The following is a 19168-nucleotide window of genomic DNA, read 5'->3' as shown; positions in this document are numbered from 1 at the left end:
CAGATACGACGGACAGAGCTAAGAACCCCAGAGCAGCCCTTGCCTCAGCCCCTCGGAGGCCAGCTCTGCACCAGAGGAGCCCGGGACAGGGCCCTGGGGTGGGGACAGCGGAAGCAGGGACAGGCAGCACAAGGAGCGGGGCGAGGGGCTGCACCAGGAGCCAGGGGGTGGGACCCCAGCCTCTAACTTACCACGCCCTGGGGGAGTCCCTTCACTCCCTGGCCCCGAATACTGAGAGGCTCCCAGAAACGTTCTCCTTAACCCTTCATCCTCCACCACCTGCTTGCCTGGGCAGCTGAACATGGGATACCCCACTTCCTCCTTCCCTCCTTGGCTCCTCTCCACTGAGCTCTCCGTCCTGCAGGTGAGCTTGCTCCTTCCTGCACTCACAGACGTGCAGCGGGCCACCCACTCAGGGCCAGCCAGGTGCGTGCGAGGTGCTGGGCACCACGAGGAGCAGGGCAAAAGCACAGGCGCATGCCTTCCCTCCAAGGCGTGCGACTCATTCTGACCCAAACCTGAGGCCAGGAGAACACAACGGTCCCCTAACATCCAGAGGTGACTGATAAACAAGCATTGCATTATATAATGATAGTAATAACACCCCCACGCCATTTACTGAGCGCTACTATGAGCCAGCCCCTTAACATACATTATCTCTAAGCCTCATGGCAGCCCTAGGCAGGAAGTATTAAGAAGCCTGTTTTACAGAAGACAAAACAGAAGCACAGAAAGGTTAAGTAACTCATTCAAGACGACACAGCTCTAAGGGAACTGAAATAGGAGTTTTACATAGGTCTGCCTGGAGAGACTGCCCTCACCCCTGTCACTAATGGATCTCTGGAAAGCAGGGGGAGGGAGATGCCTCTCTGAAAGGCAGATCATTAAAAACATATGGGTAGAGGAGCTTTCCAATACGCCTGCCCGGCTCCTGTCCCCAGGAGAACTGCTGGTGAATTTCAGTTCTTGCCTGCAGGCAGGAACCAGGTGGGTGTGCACCAGAACCCTTGGTTCAGTGGGCACAGAAAAAGGGCTCATAGGCAGCATCCTGTGCCCCATCCCTGCTGCCTCCCAGGGGTGGGGAACTGAGAATTGGAAAGCAGTGGCCTCTGTGAGCAGGTGGCACTCACACCAATGCTGCCAACTGCCCTGCAAAGCATTTCCGCCCCATGAGGCAAAGGAGCATGTTTCTGCGTAGAAGGGCTACTATGAGCAGGCAAGGGGGTGGGGAGACAGTGTCCCCAGGCCAGCCTTAAGGTCCCCTAGCCTGTGGGCTCTGCATTCAGGCTGGGCCAGAGCTGGCACTTGAACTGCTTGCTTATAGACTGACTATCCTCTGTGCTGTATTCGCTGAAATGGGACCATTTAGTGTTCTGCCACAGAGGTGAGGGGACCCTGATTGTTGTGGGGGGCACACCCACTGTGCACAGCACGAACCCAGCCCACGAAGTAGACCGCCAGAGGAAGCAAAGGTTCCTGCCTGGAGGCCCTCTTTCCCAGCCAGGATCCTCCCTAGGGTTGCTGAGGGTGAGCACAGCTTGAGGTAGAGCACAGGGCCCTACTACCCAGAAGCCACTTGTCCCCTTCTGAATGGAGCCTGCCAGAGGACAGAACCCCCAACTCAGCTGTCTCCTGGAAGCTGGTGGGGGGCACCACCTGTCCTTGCTGCTGCTGTCCCAGCCTGCAGAAGCCAGAGCCTCCTGAGAAGTGAGGTCCGAGCAGGACCTGGAGCAGCCACAGGTGCCCAGGAAGCTTGATAAATCCACACCTCCTCTCAATTTCTTCTTCCTTCCCCATCTCCAGAAATGGCACCGCCATCCACCCAGGGACTTAGCCATAAAGCAAAGAGTCATCATTATGGTTTGTGTCTGCATGTCCCCTCAAATCCTCATGCAGTCATGGGGTGGGCTTCTAGATTTTTGACTGATCCATAGTCCAGTGCTGGGATTGCGGGTGTGATTGTCACACCTGCCCTGGCGCGGGTAGTTTGCATACAATGTAAGGGAGGGAAAGAGGCTGCTTCCCCCTTTTGCTCTTGCTGCTTTTGCTGTTTTCTGCAGCTATGAATTGTTGCTCTCTGCCATATGCCACTCTGCCTTGGAGCCAGCTTAGTAAGGACTGAAACTTCCACAAACTGTGAGCTAAATAAACCTTTCCTTCCTTAATTTTGGGTGTCAGGTATTTTGTCTCAGCAACAAGAGAAAGGTAACCAAGAGAGTCATCTTTGAATTCTTCTCCCACTCTGCACATCCAGTGCACTCCCAGTTGATACTCACTGTAGGCTGCCCGAAGAAGTCTTTCCAACTCTCCATCTCCAGGCCTCCTCACTCCTTCACTGCCAGCCCCCAGCCTGCCTGCCTTGCCAGCCTTGTGCCCTCTCTGGCTCCCTCTCCCCTCCCCGCAGCAGGCAGCCTGACCTTCTTATGTTAATACATTGAATTACACTGATTGATTTTTTTCAAATGTTAAACTACCCTTGCATATATGGAATAAACCATTTTGGTGGTGATATATTATCCTTTCTATTTCACTGGATTAGGTTTGCTAATATTTTGTTAACGATTCTTGTCCTTTTTAAAATGTAATTTGAATTATGTCATTCCTTGCTTAAATCACTCAGAGGCTCACAGTGTACTTAGAATAGAATCCAAACTATTGACAATGAACCACAAGGCCTACCAGGCCCTACCTAAACCCCAGGCCCTTGTGGGTCTCTCTGGACATTGACCAGGACTTTGGAGATGCCAACCAGAGCCTACCACAGAGAATACCAGAGTTGCTTCCATCCTCAAATTCTCCTCAAACTGTCACTGTAGCCACCTGCCTCTTCACATATCTGTTGGCTTTCTCCCACCCAGTCTGTGAGTGCCATGAAGGTAGGGACCAGGGCTATCTTCTGATCATGCTCAGATACCTCTCACAACTCTGGTGCTTCTGAACTCATGAAGAAAACAAGTCTCTCATCCTCCCTGCCTGTGCTTGCATGGTTGAACATGGCTGTTGGTAAGTACACAAGCACGAGACTGTCTCCTTGCAAACCTGTCACCAGGAGTTTCGGGTGGACCCTTCACACCGCCCCCACTGCACTAGGCTTCCCAGGTCCAGTCATTCTCGCACTTCCTGGAGAATTATTTCACACTCGCTACTCTCCAACACCACCCACTGTATCCTCACTCTCAGCAGATGACCCTTCTTCCCACTTCACTGAGAGAATGGAAACAATCAGAAGAGCATTTTACCTACCAGCATCGGCACAGGAGGCCGCCAGAATTCTGTGCAATGTCTGTTTTTCCACTGATGCCCTAGATTCAACCCTGCTTGCCTGTACAAGGGCATTGCACCTGAAATTCTCTCCCTTGTTCCATCCTTCCTGTTTCACTCTCTACTGGATCACTTCAGTCAGCTCACACACACACACACACACACACACACACACACACACACACACTAGCCTCCCTCCTATCTTCAAAAATAACACAAAGCAAAATGCCTTCTTCCCACTTCTCCTGGCTGCTATTGCCCCATTACTTTGCTTTCTGCAAGAAATCCCTCGAAAGAGTAATCTCTACCCTTAATACCAGCCGCCTTCAATTCCGTTCCTCTTCCCTCCTGAGCCTTCCCCAATCAGGTTTTCTGCCCTCATCACTCAGTTGACATTGTCCTTGTCAAGATCACTCATGGCTTAGCTACAGCCAATGGTAATTCTAAGTCCTCCTCTCATCACCCATTGGCAGCATTTGAAACAGCTAATTTCTTGCCCCTTTTTGAAATATTCTCTATACTTGGCTTCCAGGGTGACATACTTTGAGTTCTGGCTTTTCTTCCTACATTTGGGGTCTCTCAGTCTCTTTTGCGAGTGCATCCCTTTCTCCCTATTTTCTCAAGGCCTCATCCTTTGTTCTTTTCTTCACCTGTATTTTCTCTCTTGGGGATCTGATTCAGTGTATTAGTCAGCCTTCCTATCACTGGGACAAAATACCCAACACCTTCAATTCAAACCAAAAGATGTTTATTTAGTTCATGGTTTCAGACAGTTCAGTCCATGGTTGTTGGCGCCAAGGCAGAAATAGCATGAAGGAAGAACATTACAGAGAGAAAGTGCTCTACCCATGGCATCTAGGAAGCTGAGAAAGAGGAAGAGGCAGAGAAAGAGAGAGGAGAGAAGAGTGATAGAGAGACAGACACAGAGATAGAGACACAGACAGAGACAGAGAGACAGAGATAGAGATCCAAGACTCAACCTCAGTGACCCACCTTCTCCAAGCAGGCCCCACCTCCTAACAGGACATTTACCTATGAACTCATCAATGGGTTAATCCACTTATCTATATGGTGCCCCCATGATCCAGTCCCCTTCCAAAAGCCTCACCTCTGAACACGTGAGACTCTTGGGAGGCTTTATTATCTAAACCATAACACCCAGCTTCATGGATTTCTACTCTATCTACATACCAGTGGCTCTTACATTTATATCCCCAGGTCAAGCCTCTGTCCTCGACTCCATTCTCATATATCCAAATGCCTGTTGAACACTGCAGTGACAGATGTTTTAGACTCTACACATCAAACATGTGTACATCTGAACTCTTTCTGCTTCCGAATCCTGCACCATCTTCAGCCTTTCCCATCTTGGATGAGGCCAACTCCATCCTCCCAGTTGCTCAGGACTAAAAGTATGGGCATGCTGACTCTTATTTCCCAATTTAGCCCATAAGTAAATTCGTATATCCACTCCATTAGCAACCTCTTTGGCTCTTTCTTCAAAATATAGCCAGAATTTAGACAAATCACAGCATGTTCATAAATGGAATTCTAACAGGAGTTGGGGTACTACTGCTTCTCACAGAAACAGGGATGGATCTCAACCATAATTCTGGGAGTCAAAAGCCAGACATAAAAGGGTACATGCTGCTCAATTCCGTTTCTAAAAGTTCATAACAGACAAAATCAGTCTATGTACATGAAGGTCAGAATAGTGGTTACCTTCTGGAGAACATTGACGGGCCCTGTTGGGGTTCTAGAAATGGTTTAAATATTGATCTGCATGGACATTGGCTACATGTCAAAATGTATTGAGCTATATACATATAATCTATATACTTTACAGTAGGCTCAATTTACTTCAACAAAAAGAAATAAAATGGTAACATTTTAAGTACACATCCAGAATAAACCACTTGTTACCACCTCCATCTTCTCTTACCTAAATTGCTGTAAAAGCTCCTAACTAGTCTTCTGTTTGCTCCACTACCCCTAGAGCATGTTCTCAGCACAGTACCACAGTTATCCTTTAAAACCTAGGTCAGTTCATGTCCATTCTCTTTCCTAACTCAGCCAATGGCTCCCCCTTTCTCTCAAAGTAAAAAGACCCGTCCTTCTAGAGACCTCTCAGCTATATATGGGCCAGTAGCTCGTTATCTCCACCACTTTCCCCCTTTATCACTCCATCCTAGCTGCACAGGTCTCCTTGATGGCCCCCAACACTTCAAGTACATTCCTACCCAAGGACCTTTGCTTGAGTTATCTTTCCTGCCATGGTGCATTCTCCTGATATCTGCATGCCGTATTCTCTCACCTCTAAGATTTGGCTCAAGTGCTCCTTCTCTAGGAAGTCTCCCTGACTATCCTATTTTAGGTTGCAATACTTTCTCCCCAGCCCTAACAGGCATTTCCCATCCCACTTACTCTGCTCTTTTTGCTTGTTTCAATTGCACATTTTACCTTCTAACACTTTACATAATTTAAGCTTTGTATTTGTTAATTGGTGCCTGTCCGCCAGTCCATTAGAAGGCAGGCTCCATGGGAATCTGTTTTCTTAATGAACGTATCTCAAGTATCCACAACAGTGCCTGGTACATATGAGGCATTTGATGGGTTTTTGTTGAATGAACGAACAGATCTATCTACATTAGCGTCCTTTGTGGGGACCAGCCAGGGTGACCAGTTGCCCTTCTTCCTCAAAAGGCAGAGAAGATCTGGAAGAAGGTGGCAGGAAGACAGTTCCAAAGAGCTTCTTCCACATGACTCCAGCTGCAGAGAGTGAGCAGGGATAAGGTCCATCTTCCCAGGCCAAGCACTGCAGCCCACCAGGCACCAGTCTTCTGCCATGCCTGCTTCCGTCATGGGCAGTGGGAAATTTCTCTACAGCTACCTTGGTCTGTGGAAGTCAATAATCTCAATGGTGGCTAAGAACTCCCAGACAGAGGTGGAGACTCGGCCAAGCTGCCCATTTCTGTATCTCCAGGCCCAGCAAAGTGCCTGGGGCATACTTCAGTGCACGCTTATGAAATAGATAAATGGGTGTCACTGGTGCCCAACCCCAACTTCTGTGCAATGCTGCTAAGGACAAACTGCCAGAACAAGGAACAAGATAGGTGACCTCTCTTTTGGCTTCAGGGAAGGCCCCTGCTGGCTGCCTCTAACTTCTCATCCACCTTCAAGCCAGTATTTCCAAAGGCACATGAATGCCAAGGCCCCCCTTGGCACTTCCCCTCCCCCCCCCATTGTCCCTGCTGGTCTTTTCTTTGTTCTGTAGCAACTGGCAGCCTCTGCTGGGCTTGAGTTTAGAGGCTGAGGTTAAACGGTGATTCACAGTACCTCGAGGAGCTGTATGTGTCAGCCTTCTCCTTCTCTGCTCTGTGCCTACCTGCCCTATGGGAAGTACCACACTCCAAACCCTCTGCTAGAGACTGCTCCCCTCAACACAAAGCAAAGAAAGGGATGCACATGCCCTAGGGAATAGAGAGTAGGCAACAGGGCTGCACCCTAAGTGCTACAGCCCCGCCCTCCTCACCCCAGAAGGGTAAATGGGTGCGGAATGCCAATTGCCATTTTGGGGATTTGCAGTTTGTGTGAAATGGGCAAGGGATGAGGAAGGATTGAGTAAAACGAGTTAGGAAACACAGCTTTGAGAGAAAATCCTTTCAGACAGAGGTTATGCTGTTAGAGCTGTTACGTAGAGAGAGGAGGCCCAACCCATGAGTCTATACTTGGCTCTGACCCGAGAAGCAATGTGAATTGTTAAAGTGTGTCTGTAAAAATAAGAAATCAGTCACAATCTGCATGGTTACCAATTTAAGAGTGAATAAATAAAATACGATATCCAAATACTCATTTATTCCAAAAATGCTTATCGTATGCCTTCTCGGTGCAAGGCATGGGGGACAGGTGCACATGAATGGGGACCTGCTCCTGGCTCTTTGGGGCTTCCCAAGCCTAGACATTAAATAGAAAACTCCCTGGTCCACAAGTAATAAGGCAGGAAGAGTAAATCCAGTCTGAGCACCTAACAGAGAAAATGAACCTAGTTGAGGGAAAAGATGAAGAAAGGATTCCCTAAGGAATAGCTGTTGTAGCTGAGACCTACAAGATGAGTAATAATCCAGTCCAATAGTAGATCATCATAGAAGTTCTTAAAAATAATTTTAGTTGAGCTGGGCATGGTGGTGCATGCCTGTAATCCCAGCACTTGGGAGGCTGAGGCAGAAGGATTGCTAGGAGTTCAAGGCCAGCCTGAGCTCAAATGAGACCCTGTCTCAAAAAAAAGTAATAATAATAATAATAATAATAATAATTTTAGTTGATATGGGGAAATGTTTACACTAGAATGCTAAGTGAATAAAATGGGATATAAAGCCATATATAGATAGATTCTCTCAATATGTAAAAATAATATCACCATATGTGTGTGTGTGTGTGTCTGGAAAATTTTTCTGGAACACCAAAATGTTAACACTAGTTCTCTGTAGGTGGTACAAATACAGATGATTTTACCATCTTTTTTCTTTCCTACATTTCTCACAAAACGAACTGTTTTTATGCTCCAAAACAAAAATGAAATGTCAGGGTGCCGCCCCTACAGCTGGCTCCACCCCAGGCCCCCTGGGAAGAAGAGGTCCTCCAGAAGACACTAGGCCATTCCCCCACTTCCAAGCAATCAACACGTGAGTAGTTAGTTTGCCCCTTGGGCACTCAGAGCCTCCTGGCACCCATCCCAACTCCGGAGGGTCAGCTTTCACCCCTAAAACCAACCCAAGGCCTCCGCAGTGACAGCCCAGAACTCCTTGGCATAACCCTCCTGGAGGCCGTCCCACTGCAAACAAAGAAACAGCTTTTTCCATCACAAAGCAACTCTGTGCCTAGCACTGTTGACTGACAGGTTGAAGCTACAGTTTTCTTTTCTGCTCATTCCCACTATTCTGGTTTCCATTTCTACTTCAGCCTTTCACATCAGAGGCAGAGGAGCAAGAGTCTGGGTTGGGAGGAGGAAAGAGCTCCCAGCCAAGTGACCTTGAGCAAGCTCATAGCCTCCCTGGACCTCAGCCCAAAAGTGTGAGGGGCTGGGCTCCAAGCCTCCTCCTGCCGCTTTGAGCCCTATGACTAATGCATCCTTGGACACAGGATGGAAGACACTTCCCTCTCCTGGACTCAGACAGACTCAGCTGTTCTGGGAGCCGGAGACCTCCAACACCTGCTGAGTTACGCCGGTACATGAGACACTCTAGTCGTTGAGAAAAGCCCAGGGTGCCAGGATCAGGAGGACTAACTTGGTGCCTGAAAGCAAATATGTCCCAATCTACCAGATTTCCATCCCTGCCCAAGCTGGGCCCAGCATGCGGGCCTCCCCAACTCCCTGCAGGGCTCCTCTGGGTTGGCAGCCCAGTGGGGCAGGCTTCCACCAGCTGCCCACTGGAGTGAAGGTGGGGATGGGGGAGGTGCCATGTGTGCCTGAGCAGTGCACGGAGGCCATTGGCAAAAGTCAGACGAGAAAAATCACCCCACTAACAGCTTTGGGGAAACTTCTACATAAATCTTACAGCTGCTTGGGCTGATGCAAGACATGCTTGGGTTTCCAGATAAGAGGTATGTGGTAGACAGGCCTGGATTCAAACCTGCCTCTGTTCCTGACATGCTTTTTGTCTGGGCAAATAACTGAACTTTCCCAGCCTCAGGTCTCAGTTTATCTAAAGAATCATCTACAGAATGGGCATCCCGATAACCTCTACCACTGAGTGGCTATGAACATTACATGAGATAAAGTATGTGAACAACAGCATGGTGCCTCGCACATAATCACTAGGAGCCAAAAAACACAACACAAATCTTCCCGAGACGCCAAGACAGCCCTGGCAAGAATCAGGATAAGGCAGAACCACAGAAAGTGAGTGCCAAAAGGAACCTCAGTAACCTTGAATCCAACCCCTCCGGTTAACACACGGCAGGAGGGAAAAGGCTCAAAGAGGTTGGCAGACTTGTCCAAGGTTGCACAGCGACATCGTAACAGAGCAAGGCTCAAACGTGGACCTGACTGGCTTCCAAAGACCCAACACCCCTTCACTTCACACCAACCCATCTGGCCATGGGCAGCCCTTGCTTCTCCTCTCTGCAGAAAAGGCTTTGATCAGGGAAACCCCTGGAGGAGCCACCAGAATGCCACAGGATGCCACCAAGAAAGCTCTGGTTGAGAAGGGAAGGGGATGAAAGATGAAGATTTCCTAGAACTAAGAGTAAGGGGCATAGGTATCAATGACCAAACATGAGGAGGTGCCACGCAAATGGCATGCAAACAACATGCAAATGATCACATGAATCAACAACCTGAACTCTTTTTTAAAATTTGTAACTGGATCACACTACATGATGTGAATTTCTTTTTGCTCTTGGGTTTTTGCCAGGTGGAAAGAAATAAAATCTATGGTTGACTGACCAACCCATGGCTCACTCAGTGAAGGCCTGGCTGACTCCTGTGTCCAGAGGCCGAGACATGCCTCACCAACACTTAGTTAGTGTCACCCCTGTGTCACGTGACAAATGGCCCTGTCTGTCCTGACTGGCATGTCAGGGCAGGAAGAGAAAGGTCTCACAGACTTGGTAGCTGCTGATGCTAGCTGAGCAGAGGACAGTAGGACAGGTACACTGTTCCTCCTACAGGGCATAGGGACAGGGACAGACAAGGACCTAGGAGAGCCCAAACCTCTCCAGGAGCGCTGCTTGAGGAGTTAGGCTCCTCCTGGCTCAGGAGGAAGGCTCTTCCCCAGTGGGCAGGGCACTTCTGGGCTCTGCTGGCAAGTGATGCTGAAGGAGCCGCACAGAGCCGGGGGGATAGCAGTGGTCAGGGCCCTGAAGTTGGATGGTGGACAGCAAGAAGGTTAGAGATTAGACACCTGACAGGGTTACTTAAGGTGCACTTACACATGCCTTGGAATCTCAGCCAGTTCAACCACAGTTTACTAAGTGTCTGCCAGGGACATTGTGGACAACTCATGGAAGCAGACAAGATATGGTTGCTGCCCGGGTCACTGCCCTTGAGGCACCAACAAACCATCAGGGGAGGAGACATAGGTACCGACATAACAGTACTTTAAAGTTCCTTGGAAATGTGTTGTGTCTGCATGTGTGTGTGCATGCGTGTGTGTGTGTTGCCATTTAAGAGCATGACTATTTGCAGGAGTGGAAAGGCAGAAGACAGAGCTTGCCTATCCAGTCCTGCTGTAAGCCATGTATTAATAATGATAATGAAACAACCAATATAAACCCAGCACTTATGGCTTGCATATAATATATGAAGCCCAATGCTAAGTGCTTGATATATATTAGTTCATTATATTCTTCCAATAACCCCAGGCAGTTGGCACTATTATTAATGTCCCCTTTTATAGATGAGGAAATTAAAGTTTAAAGAGGTTAAATAGGTAACCTTGCCAAGGTCACAGGGCTAGAAATCCACAGCAAGAAGTCAACCCCAGGCCTGCATTTGACTTTACCCAAGCCCCTGCCTCCGCTCTCAGAAGACAGCTCCCCAAGAGCCCCAGCTCCAAAACAACCACCTGCAGGTCCCATAGACACAGACTCCACCTGCTCCCCCCACGGGGCAAGTAGGGCACATTCTGCAGTCTGTGACCTTTATCACATCATGCCAGGACCTCAGCTAGCCTTGGCACTCACTGAGCAGAGTTTCTTCAGCAGCCTTCTTATTTCTGCACATCCGCTTGCCTTTCCTAATGGGGCCACACTTGGCTATAATGCTCGGGCTCCAAGGCCCAGCCCATCTAATGGGTTGAGACTGGCTTCATCGGATCCACGCAGCCTAGTAACAACCCGGGCCTCATGGCAGCATGAGGGTCCCTTGGTGGCTGAGCTGACAGGACTTCTGGGTTGTGTTCCCTTCTCCCCCAAGCAGTAGTCTACACCCCACCTTTCCTGGCAAACTTTGTGGCTGTCAGAGAGACAGACAGGGCAGAAAGCCTGGCACAGAGGTGCTGGGCACAGGGGATGGGAAAGGAAGGTGAATGGCTGAATTATGCCTCTTCCCCACCGGCTGCAGGAGCACCTCCAAGACTGCTTCCCCTTTACCAGCTTCTGCTTTGCCTCTTTTACAGGATCATGGGAACAGCAGGAAAATCAGCATGGTAAGAACATTGGGAAAGTTCAACATACACAAATGTGACCACAGGAGAACCGTGAGTTCTGCCAATGCAGACCAGAGCCCCATGGCCCAGATACGGAATCTAGGAAGCTACACCAGGCTGGCAGTGCCCGAGATGGCCAGAGCTCCCCACCAGAAAAGAATTTATTGGTGACAAGAATGTAAAGAAAAGGCGAGCACACTCACAAGAGTGTCCCAGCAGGGCCAGTTCCTGGAAGTGTGCCCAGGCACTTGCTGGCACTTGGTGGCACTGCTTGGTGATGAGATTATGGCCTGGCAGGGAGTCCCAGCATAGACAGATACCCAGCTATAAGGCCGCCCGCCCCAGTGCTGCCTGGAAGCAGCATAAGCCCTCTGCTATGACTAGTAGAGACGCAGGCCTTGCGACAGGATGGGGACAGCAAGGAGCCAGCGCCAGCATTTCCCTCCTCCCACCTGCAACAGAGATCCTGCAAGTGAGAGCTGGGCAGGGGTAATCAAACTGCCTAGCATGCAGGACAGCCTAGGGGGGTGGAGCCAGCTAGTACAGAGGCACCTGGACAACAGGAGGCCAAAGAGTGTCTTCAGGAGGCTGGCCTGGGTCTGGTTGAATAAGCAGCACCCCTGGCTCTGGGATGTCCCCTTTAGTACACCTTCACCAGACCCTCGCTCTCTGCTCTCCCTCCTCTCCCTTCCCCAAGGAATGGTGGAGCTCAACTCATTCCCAGCCAGTGGTCACTGCCACCCTATCCCAGTGGCTGCTCCAAGTCCTCCCCTCTCCCTGCAGCCCCAGCAGGCAGGCCAGGGTTCATGGCTGCAGCATATTTGATGCTGGAGTCCTGAACACTGCCAGGTTCACGTCCCTGCTGCCACCCAGCCCCCTCTGCTTCTCGAGCTTCAGCTTAGCCTGGCACCACAGCACAGAGCACAGGAAGGCAGAGTGAGCTGGGGCACAAGGGCTCAGAGAACACCTGGCTCACTTGGGTCTGCTGCTCAATTTTTTAAGCCCTCTAGATGGCCCTCAAGCCACCTGCTTCTGTGAACTCACCGGAGAGGGATCTTGACACGGAGGTAGCGGTCCACGGCAATGGCCAGCAGGGCCAGGATGGAGCTCTGGGTGAGGATCAAGACAGGGCAGGCCACCATGAGGCAGGTGTAGAAGTGGGTCTGTGGCCCAATGTTGATGAGGATGGCCAGTGGAATGACCAGGGCCCCCACCGCCACGTCAGCCACTGCCAGCGACACGATGAAGCAGAAGGTGGCGTCCCGTAGCGCCTGGTTCACCTTCACAGCCCAAATCACCAGCACGTTCCCAGGCACTGAGACCAGGGCGATGAGCACCTCGATGCCAATATAGGCGGCCTGGAAGGCCGAGATGGAGTGCGACATGGCGAGCACAGGCTGGGCACATCAGCAGACAGGCACCACGGGGCACGAGGAGGGCACCTGTGGTCAGGAAGCCTGGGGTAGGGAGGCCTGCCTGGAGAAGGAGGGAAGTCCAGGCAGCCCTGGGGAGATGTGCCCCACTTGGCACATCCAGTGCCTGCCAGATTGGCCAGGGCACCTGGGTCCTTCCCCTGCCTAACTGTCCCCTCCCCTTAGCAGCTCCAGAGGTTCCTTTCAGCAACTTAAAATAGCAGCACTCACTCCACCAGTGGCTTTGTATCAGGGGTGAGGCAGCTCCCAGCATAGGAACACCCCACAGGGGTCCCGCGCACCCGGCTCTGCCCACCCTGTGTCCACAGAACAGGATGCAGGGAGCTCACCATCCTGCCCGCTGGCCGGCAGGGGGTCCCAGAGGCGGTGCCCAAAGTTCCCAGCACGCGGTGCCGCCCAGAGTTCCGGGGCCGCGCCGGGCAGGGCTGGGCTCTGGGCACCGCGCGGCAGCTCATCGTCCTCCGGCTCCCGCCGCAGCGCTCCCAGCCCGGCCTTTCAAGCAATCACATGGTGCGGCAGAGGCTCAGCCCCGGTCGCTTTTAAAGAGGTAGCGCCCCAGTTCTGCACCTGGGACTGGGGTGGCAGGCGTGGGTCTGGGGGACTGAGCGCAGGCCCAGCGTGCATGCACGCCTGTCCTGCGCCCACCCACCTGAGACAGTGCAGGCGCCGGGTTCTCGCAGCCTCCTGGTTCCGCTCCAGCTCTGCGGGGAACCCTTGCCTGCCCCAAGGGGGCATTCCAGACGCTCCCTTCAACCCTCTCCTGCATCCCCCCTGGGGGCCCCGCGGGAACCTAGGTACAGACTTACCCAAGGTCACACCAAAGCTGGCACTGTTCCTGGCCACCTGAGCCGCCCTGTACCAGTGCCCCCGCACCTCGACGCCTTCATCTCTCGCTCCCCCCGGAGGTGCCTAGAGAATCCAGGGCTGCCCTGACAGGTCCGGGGTGATGGGGGTGGTAAGTGGCTAGGACTCAACTCCAGCGCCCGCTCCTCTGTCCGCTCCTCTGTCGCCCCAGGCGCGGGAGTAATGTGACAATCGGGCTCTGCACACCGGGAGGGGCAGGGATGGGGGCGGCGGCGGCACCGGCGGGCCCCTCCCTCCTCGCCCTCCGTCTCCTCCTCCACCCCCTCCTCTAGACAAAGGAAGTGATTCTGTGTGAAAAGAGCTGGGAAAAACGTGAGCTTTCTGAAGGTTCTGATGTGTGAATCCAGCGTCAGGACTAGACGAGGTGCAGCCTCGCAGTATCAGCTCCCTCCCTGCTCCGAGCAGCCGAGCCCTCCTTTGGTCTCCAGCTACCCTGCCACACCTTACATCACAGCGTCTCACCTGCGGGGCTCCAGAATGCACACCCCACACACCGCGCCCGACCTCCCACAGCCATCAGCTGGCACCCCTGGCACCCTGCTCTAATCCTAAAACCAGCTCCTCCCCAGGAAACTAGTGCCTGGCATTCTCAGGAACTCACACCCTTCCAACACTGTTACTTTGCAGGCTCTATCCTGAGTCATTACATTTCTTCCTCATCCATCTTTCACAATTGTCTTCCAGTCCAGTAGCAATTTCCATTTTGCAGATGAAATGCTGAGGCTCAATGCAGTGACCTAGCACGAGTGTTACCCCTTCTGGGGTCCTGTGCTTTCCTCCTCCTTCCTTATAGCACAGCAGCTATGCTGCAAGGTGTCAGGTCCAATCCCCCAGACAAAGAAGACAAAGAAGCAGAGACTTCAAAAGGTCACAGGATGAATTCTAAGGACCAGGGCAAGAAACCCAGGCTGCTGAGTCCTGGCACAGTGCTGGGCCCACAGCGCCCCTAGGCCTCCCCTGGCCACCTCCTGCAGCCTCTGCGAGTTGAGAATCCATCAGCACTAACTAATAAAAAAGGGTACCATGCAGAGATCTGAACCGGAGAAATCCTCATGTTTGGGTATTAGGAGAGGACCCTGTGAGTCATCTTGGGGACACCAGAACCCCACAGCCCCTTACTGAATTTCAGGATGCCAAGAGAGGGTTTCTGTCCAGAGGGGTGAGCAAGCTGCTTCTGCTGGGAGTTGGAGCAGGATCTCAGAGGAATGGGATGGCTGGAACCAGAGCTGCTGGGAGGTGTGGGGGGTACAGACGGCCAAATCTTCCAGGGATGAGGAAGAGAAAGCCCAGTGTAGGTTAAAGACAACTTGCATTTCTGCCTTCAGGGGGAGCAAGGAATCTGTGCCTCCAGGACAAACCTTGGGTCTCTCCCCAGAGGCTGCTGAGAGACAGGAGTGTAAACTCCCTGCCCCCCACCCCCGTCTCCCACTCCATGCCCCCCCCCACACAGACTCCCTCTGCGCCCCCACTCCATGCAAACTCAGGCCTTTGCATTGTCCAGTCCACTGCCTCCCATCCTGTTCCTGGCTCAAGTCCTTTGTGGCTCAAGCCTTTCTCTCTTAATTTTTAGCTTCTTGTCATTCACCCAGCTTTCAACAAACCCCACTAAGGGCCCCCAGCAGGCCCTCCTTGGGAGTGGGGTAGGCAGTTAAGGTCTCCCTTTCTAAACCCTCAGCAACACCTTCAGCTACAGAGGGTACCTGAGCCCCTACACCTGCCTTCCCTCCATACCCACCCACCCCCAGTTCTTACCACTGGTTGCTGACGTGTCGTAGATGTATTTGCATAATGCCTGTAGGTAATTTGTTTGTTCCTTGGTTGTGGGAAAAATAAGCCCAAACTCCCCTCTCTGATCCTAGCTGCCTGTTTCCAGGTCAGACCTTCTGGGGTTTAGACCAGCCTGTTGGAGGTCAGAGTTGACATGCAGGATCTTTCCCAGAGGGCAGCTCTGGGAAAGCAGTGTCTCCCAGGAGGGTCCGGGCAGAGCTGGGCGGAGGCATTGTTGGGGCTGGACAGAGCACTGGGCAACAGGGCCATTGGGTGTGGTGGAAGGAGCCCTTTATTGTGAGTCGGAAGGGCTGGAAACTGGTTTCTAAGTCCTGCTGTGTCATTCACTAGTTGTGTGGCCTCAGGCCAGTCACTTTTCCTCAGTTTATCCATCAATCAAGGGATGTTTGCCCTAAATCCACTCCAAGGTGGAAAAGCTGGCTGAGAAAGAGACCAAGGAGCTCAGTCTGTCTTCTTCCCAAAACTTCCAAGCCCTGACTCCCCCCCTGGAATAGACACCCTGGCTTCAGGGGAGGCTTACCAGAGAGGGAAAAGGAGAAGGAGACCAGAGTCTACCGCTGGGGTGGGACAGGACAACGTAGGAGGGCCAAGGGCAAACAGGTGGAACAAGAAGGCTGGGAATGACACAGAGCCCCCGGCTCTAGCTTCCTCTATTTATCCAGGACCCCCTCATTGGACCAGAGTCTGCTGACACTTTGCAGCCAGGTGGCCTTCATGCTTTGCCTGGCTCCAGCAGCTGATCCTTGGTGTTCTCATCTGCACAGTGGGCGTAGGAACATTGCCTCGTAGGATGCTTACAAGCTTTTAATGAGCAGCCTATGCGTTTCTCGCACAAATTTCCAGCACAAGCCAGGAGAGTGGGGCAGGAGAAAGAGGGCACAGGATTCAAAATTATGAAATCTGCTGTGCACAGCCAGTGGTGCTGAAGTTGGGATCAGATCCCACAGGTCCCAGGTTTAGGTGCCCAGTGAAGTTTGTACTATACATGTTACTGTGAAAGCAAGATTATGCCACAGTAAGTGTGAAGGCCCCCAGGGCCTTGTCCCTCCCCTTACCTTTGGGTCCTATTTCTTTCCTTCAGATGTTGCTGTGGCCATTTCTCTGCCGGCCAGTCACACCTGCAGTCTCTCTGCCATAGCCAGGGGTGGGTGGGGAGGAGAGGGCTGAAGTGGGAGCACTCTTGGGGGTGTCCTGTTAAGCCACCCTGTAGTTTCTCCTTTCTGAAGCTCTCTGAATTGCACTGGACTCCTCAGGTCAGGAAGAACCACCCAGGTTCACCACTCCTGTATCCCAAAACACACACACCAGCAATGAGAGCAAGAGATGGGGCTAGGCTCGGCTCCCAAGGGGGCTCAGGGACTGACAAAGATTTTAAGATTTTCCTCTGGCAGTGTGGTGAGGCACACCTGTAATTGCAGCACTATGGGAGGTTGAGGTAGGAGGACTGCAAGTTCCAGCCCAGTTGAGACAATTTAATGAGACCTAGTCTCAAAATTTTTAAAAAATGTAGAGAGCTGGGGATGTAACTCGGTACAGAGGATCTGGTTTGATCCCCAGTACTAAAACAAAACAAAATTCTTCTGAGGTCTGGGGACACCGCTGAGTGGAAAAGCTTGCCTAGCACTCAAGAAGCCCCGAGGTTCATATCCAACACTGCCGCACAGCTTCTGCCCCATTCCTGTCCAGCAGGCAGGGGATATTTTATCTTTGTCTCATTCTGCCGTTGCTTGGTGCAGTGTGTGCGCAAGAAAAGAACTGTAGAGTCAGAATGTGCAATTGGGACAAAAAGATTTCTGGGTGTCTGGGAAGCCTGCGCCCCTCCCCATGGCCCTCCTGGAGTTCCCTCCCTCTCCTTTCCCACCGGCCACCTCCCTCAGACCTGCAGTCCAGGTCTTTGGCCTCCCGCTTTCCCTCTGCTCATCCAGCTGCCTTCTCTCAGGTCAGGGAGAGGCCACGTTGAGCCCAGGGGCGTGTGTTTGTGTTCCTGCTGGGCAGAGGAGATGCGCGATAAGTGGGCCATTTAATCCTGGTCCCCGCAGACGGCGTGAACTGTACCTAATTCCTGAAGAAGTTTGTTGCTGTCATTTGTTCTTGACCTCATCATCGTCCCCATCATCCATCAGTCATTCTACTCAACAGACATTTTTTGAGCCCCTTTCGGGTATGAGTGGGCTGAGATCTAGAGATAAGAAAGCCGTAGTCTCCTCTGAAGTCTCCAGAAAGAGTTCACCATCAGGTAGAGGACCCAGGGGATACAGTGACTGCAGCTTGTCCTGTGAGGATCAGGACATGCCAGCGACTGCTAACCTAGTCTTTCCCACATCCAGAAGGATGTGCTTCCTCCAGCCAACCTCACAGTGGGCGAACAGCAGCCCTCTCACCTGGAGGTTGGGTTACAGAGGACCGCAAGATGCCACAGGGCTCCACAAAGGAGCCTCAGGGCTGCAGAGGTCTGGCCAGAGGGTCAGGTCTTGGCAGCTCAGGGAGCCACCGTGCCTCGGGCAGAGCACTCTGCTTTGATTTATTTCACATATGGGTTCCTGGTCCGAGAATTCATGGGCGCGTGGATTGTATTTGCTACGTAGCTTTAACAAAAACTTGACACTTCAAGCTTCAACCAAACTCCTTCAGCTAAGAGAACTGAGATCCAGGAAGGAAATAAGTTTGGCCCAATTCCCACCTCCCCATCATGAGCCTGGGTCAGAGCAGGGGCTAGGCAGGTGATGAGTGAGCTGGCCCAGGCTCTTGTCCTGACAGTAGCTCGGGGAATCCCCCAGGACCAGGCCTTCACACTCAGAACTTGGTTAGATGAGAGAGCTTGGCTTTCATGTTGTCTCTCTCACAGGGAGAGAGGCCAGCTGCACACTCATCCCAGGAGGAGCAGGAGCCAGGATCAGGTGGGCACAAAAATGCCCCTCCCAGTTGCCTGGCAGTTTGGCATTTATGAAGAAACTCCTGGAACAGCATTCCACAGAAAACCTGTGTTACTAATTCCTAACAATAAAGGAGGAGCCGGAGCTGGGACAGCTGGGACAGGAGGAGCTCAAGGGTAGCCACGTGATAGGGTTGACACGGGAACCCAGGTCACCAGAGGCCTGCCCCAGATGTGACATTGGAACTGTGGAGCCAGTTGGTCTGCAAGGGCTTCTGGGAGGAGAGGATCTCAGGCACTTTACACCTGGTCACTTTATACCTGGTACTGAAAGAGGACTTACCATGAAGATGGAAAATTTCTGGAAAATATGCTATGTATACACAATGGAGTACTATGCTGCCATAAAGAAAGATGAACTTAAGCATTCATAGGTAAATGGGTGCAACTTGAGAACATAATGTTAAATGAAATGTTAGACTTACAAGCTCAAATACCCTATAGTTTCTCTTATATGAGAAAAGCAAAAGTAGAAAAGAGATAAATAGAAAATAGGGAGAAGTTCAAATACTTCTCCAAATTACAAATCCCATTATTTTAAAAATATTGCAATATATATGCTAATTGGTTTCATTTTTACTAGTTTATCCTACTTCCTTAAAAAGAAAGTTTTATCTGTTATCTGTTACAGTGTTATCTGTCTCTTTTTTCTAAGAATTTTTTTTGGTTTATGTCTTATATTCTGAGTAACTACTTGAAGACAACAATGGAAAGTATAATAACTATTGTTATTCTCTCATTAT

The 19168-nt window shown here is 51.4% G+C and overlaps 1 protein-coding gene across 7 annotated transcripts in view; it reads right to left on the bottom strand.

Moving 5' to 3' along the window:
- Adora1 (adenosine A1 receptor) overlaps positions 1–15681 on the bottom strand; it is a 34767-nt gene extending 19086 nt beyond the window's left edge. The window contains exons 1-5 of one of the 7 annotated variants that reach the window (XM_013522560.1): positions 15458–15681; positions 14825–14966; positions 13648–13770; positions 13171–13333; positions 12453–12850 (exon numbers count right to left, since the gene is read on the bottom strand). In XM_013522560.1, the coding sequence (XP_013378014.1) occupies positions 12453–12793 (341 nt within the window). In that variant the 5' untranslated portion in view covers positions 12794–12850; positions 13171–13333; positions 13648–13770; positions 14825–14966; positions 15458–15681. The other 6 variants (XM_013522562.1, XM_013522558.1, XM_013522574.1 and 3 more) reach the window with 6 other exon arrangements.
- Positions 15682–19168: the final 3487 nt, after the last annotated feature.

This window comes from Chinchilla lanigera, unplaced genomic scaffold, assembly GCF_000276665.1.
Source record: "Chinchilla lanigera isolate Chin_1 unplaced genomic scaffold, ChiLan1.0 scaffold00005, whole genome shotgun sequence".
Lineage (NCBI taxonomy): Eukaryota > Metazoa > Chordata > Mammalia > Rodentia > Chinchillidae > Chinchilla > Chinchilla lanigera.
Note: the sequence above shows the minus strand (reverse complement) of the source record. Positions and strands in the feature narration are given on the sequence as shown.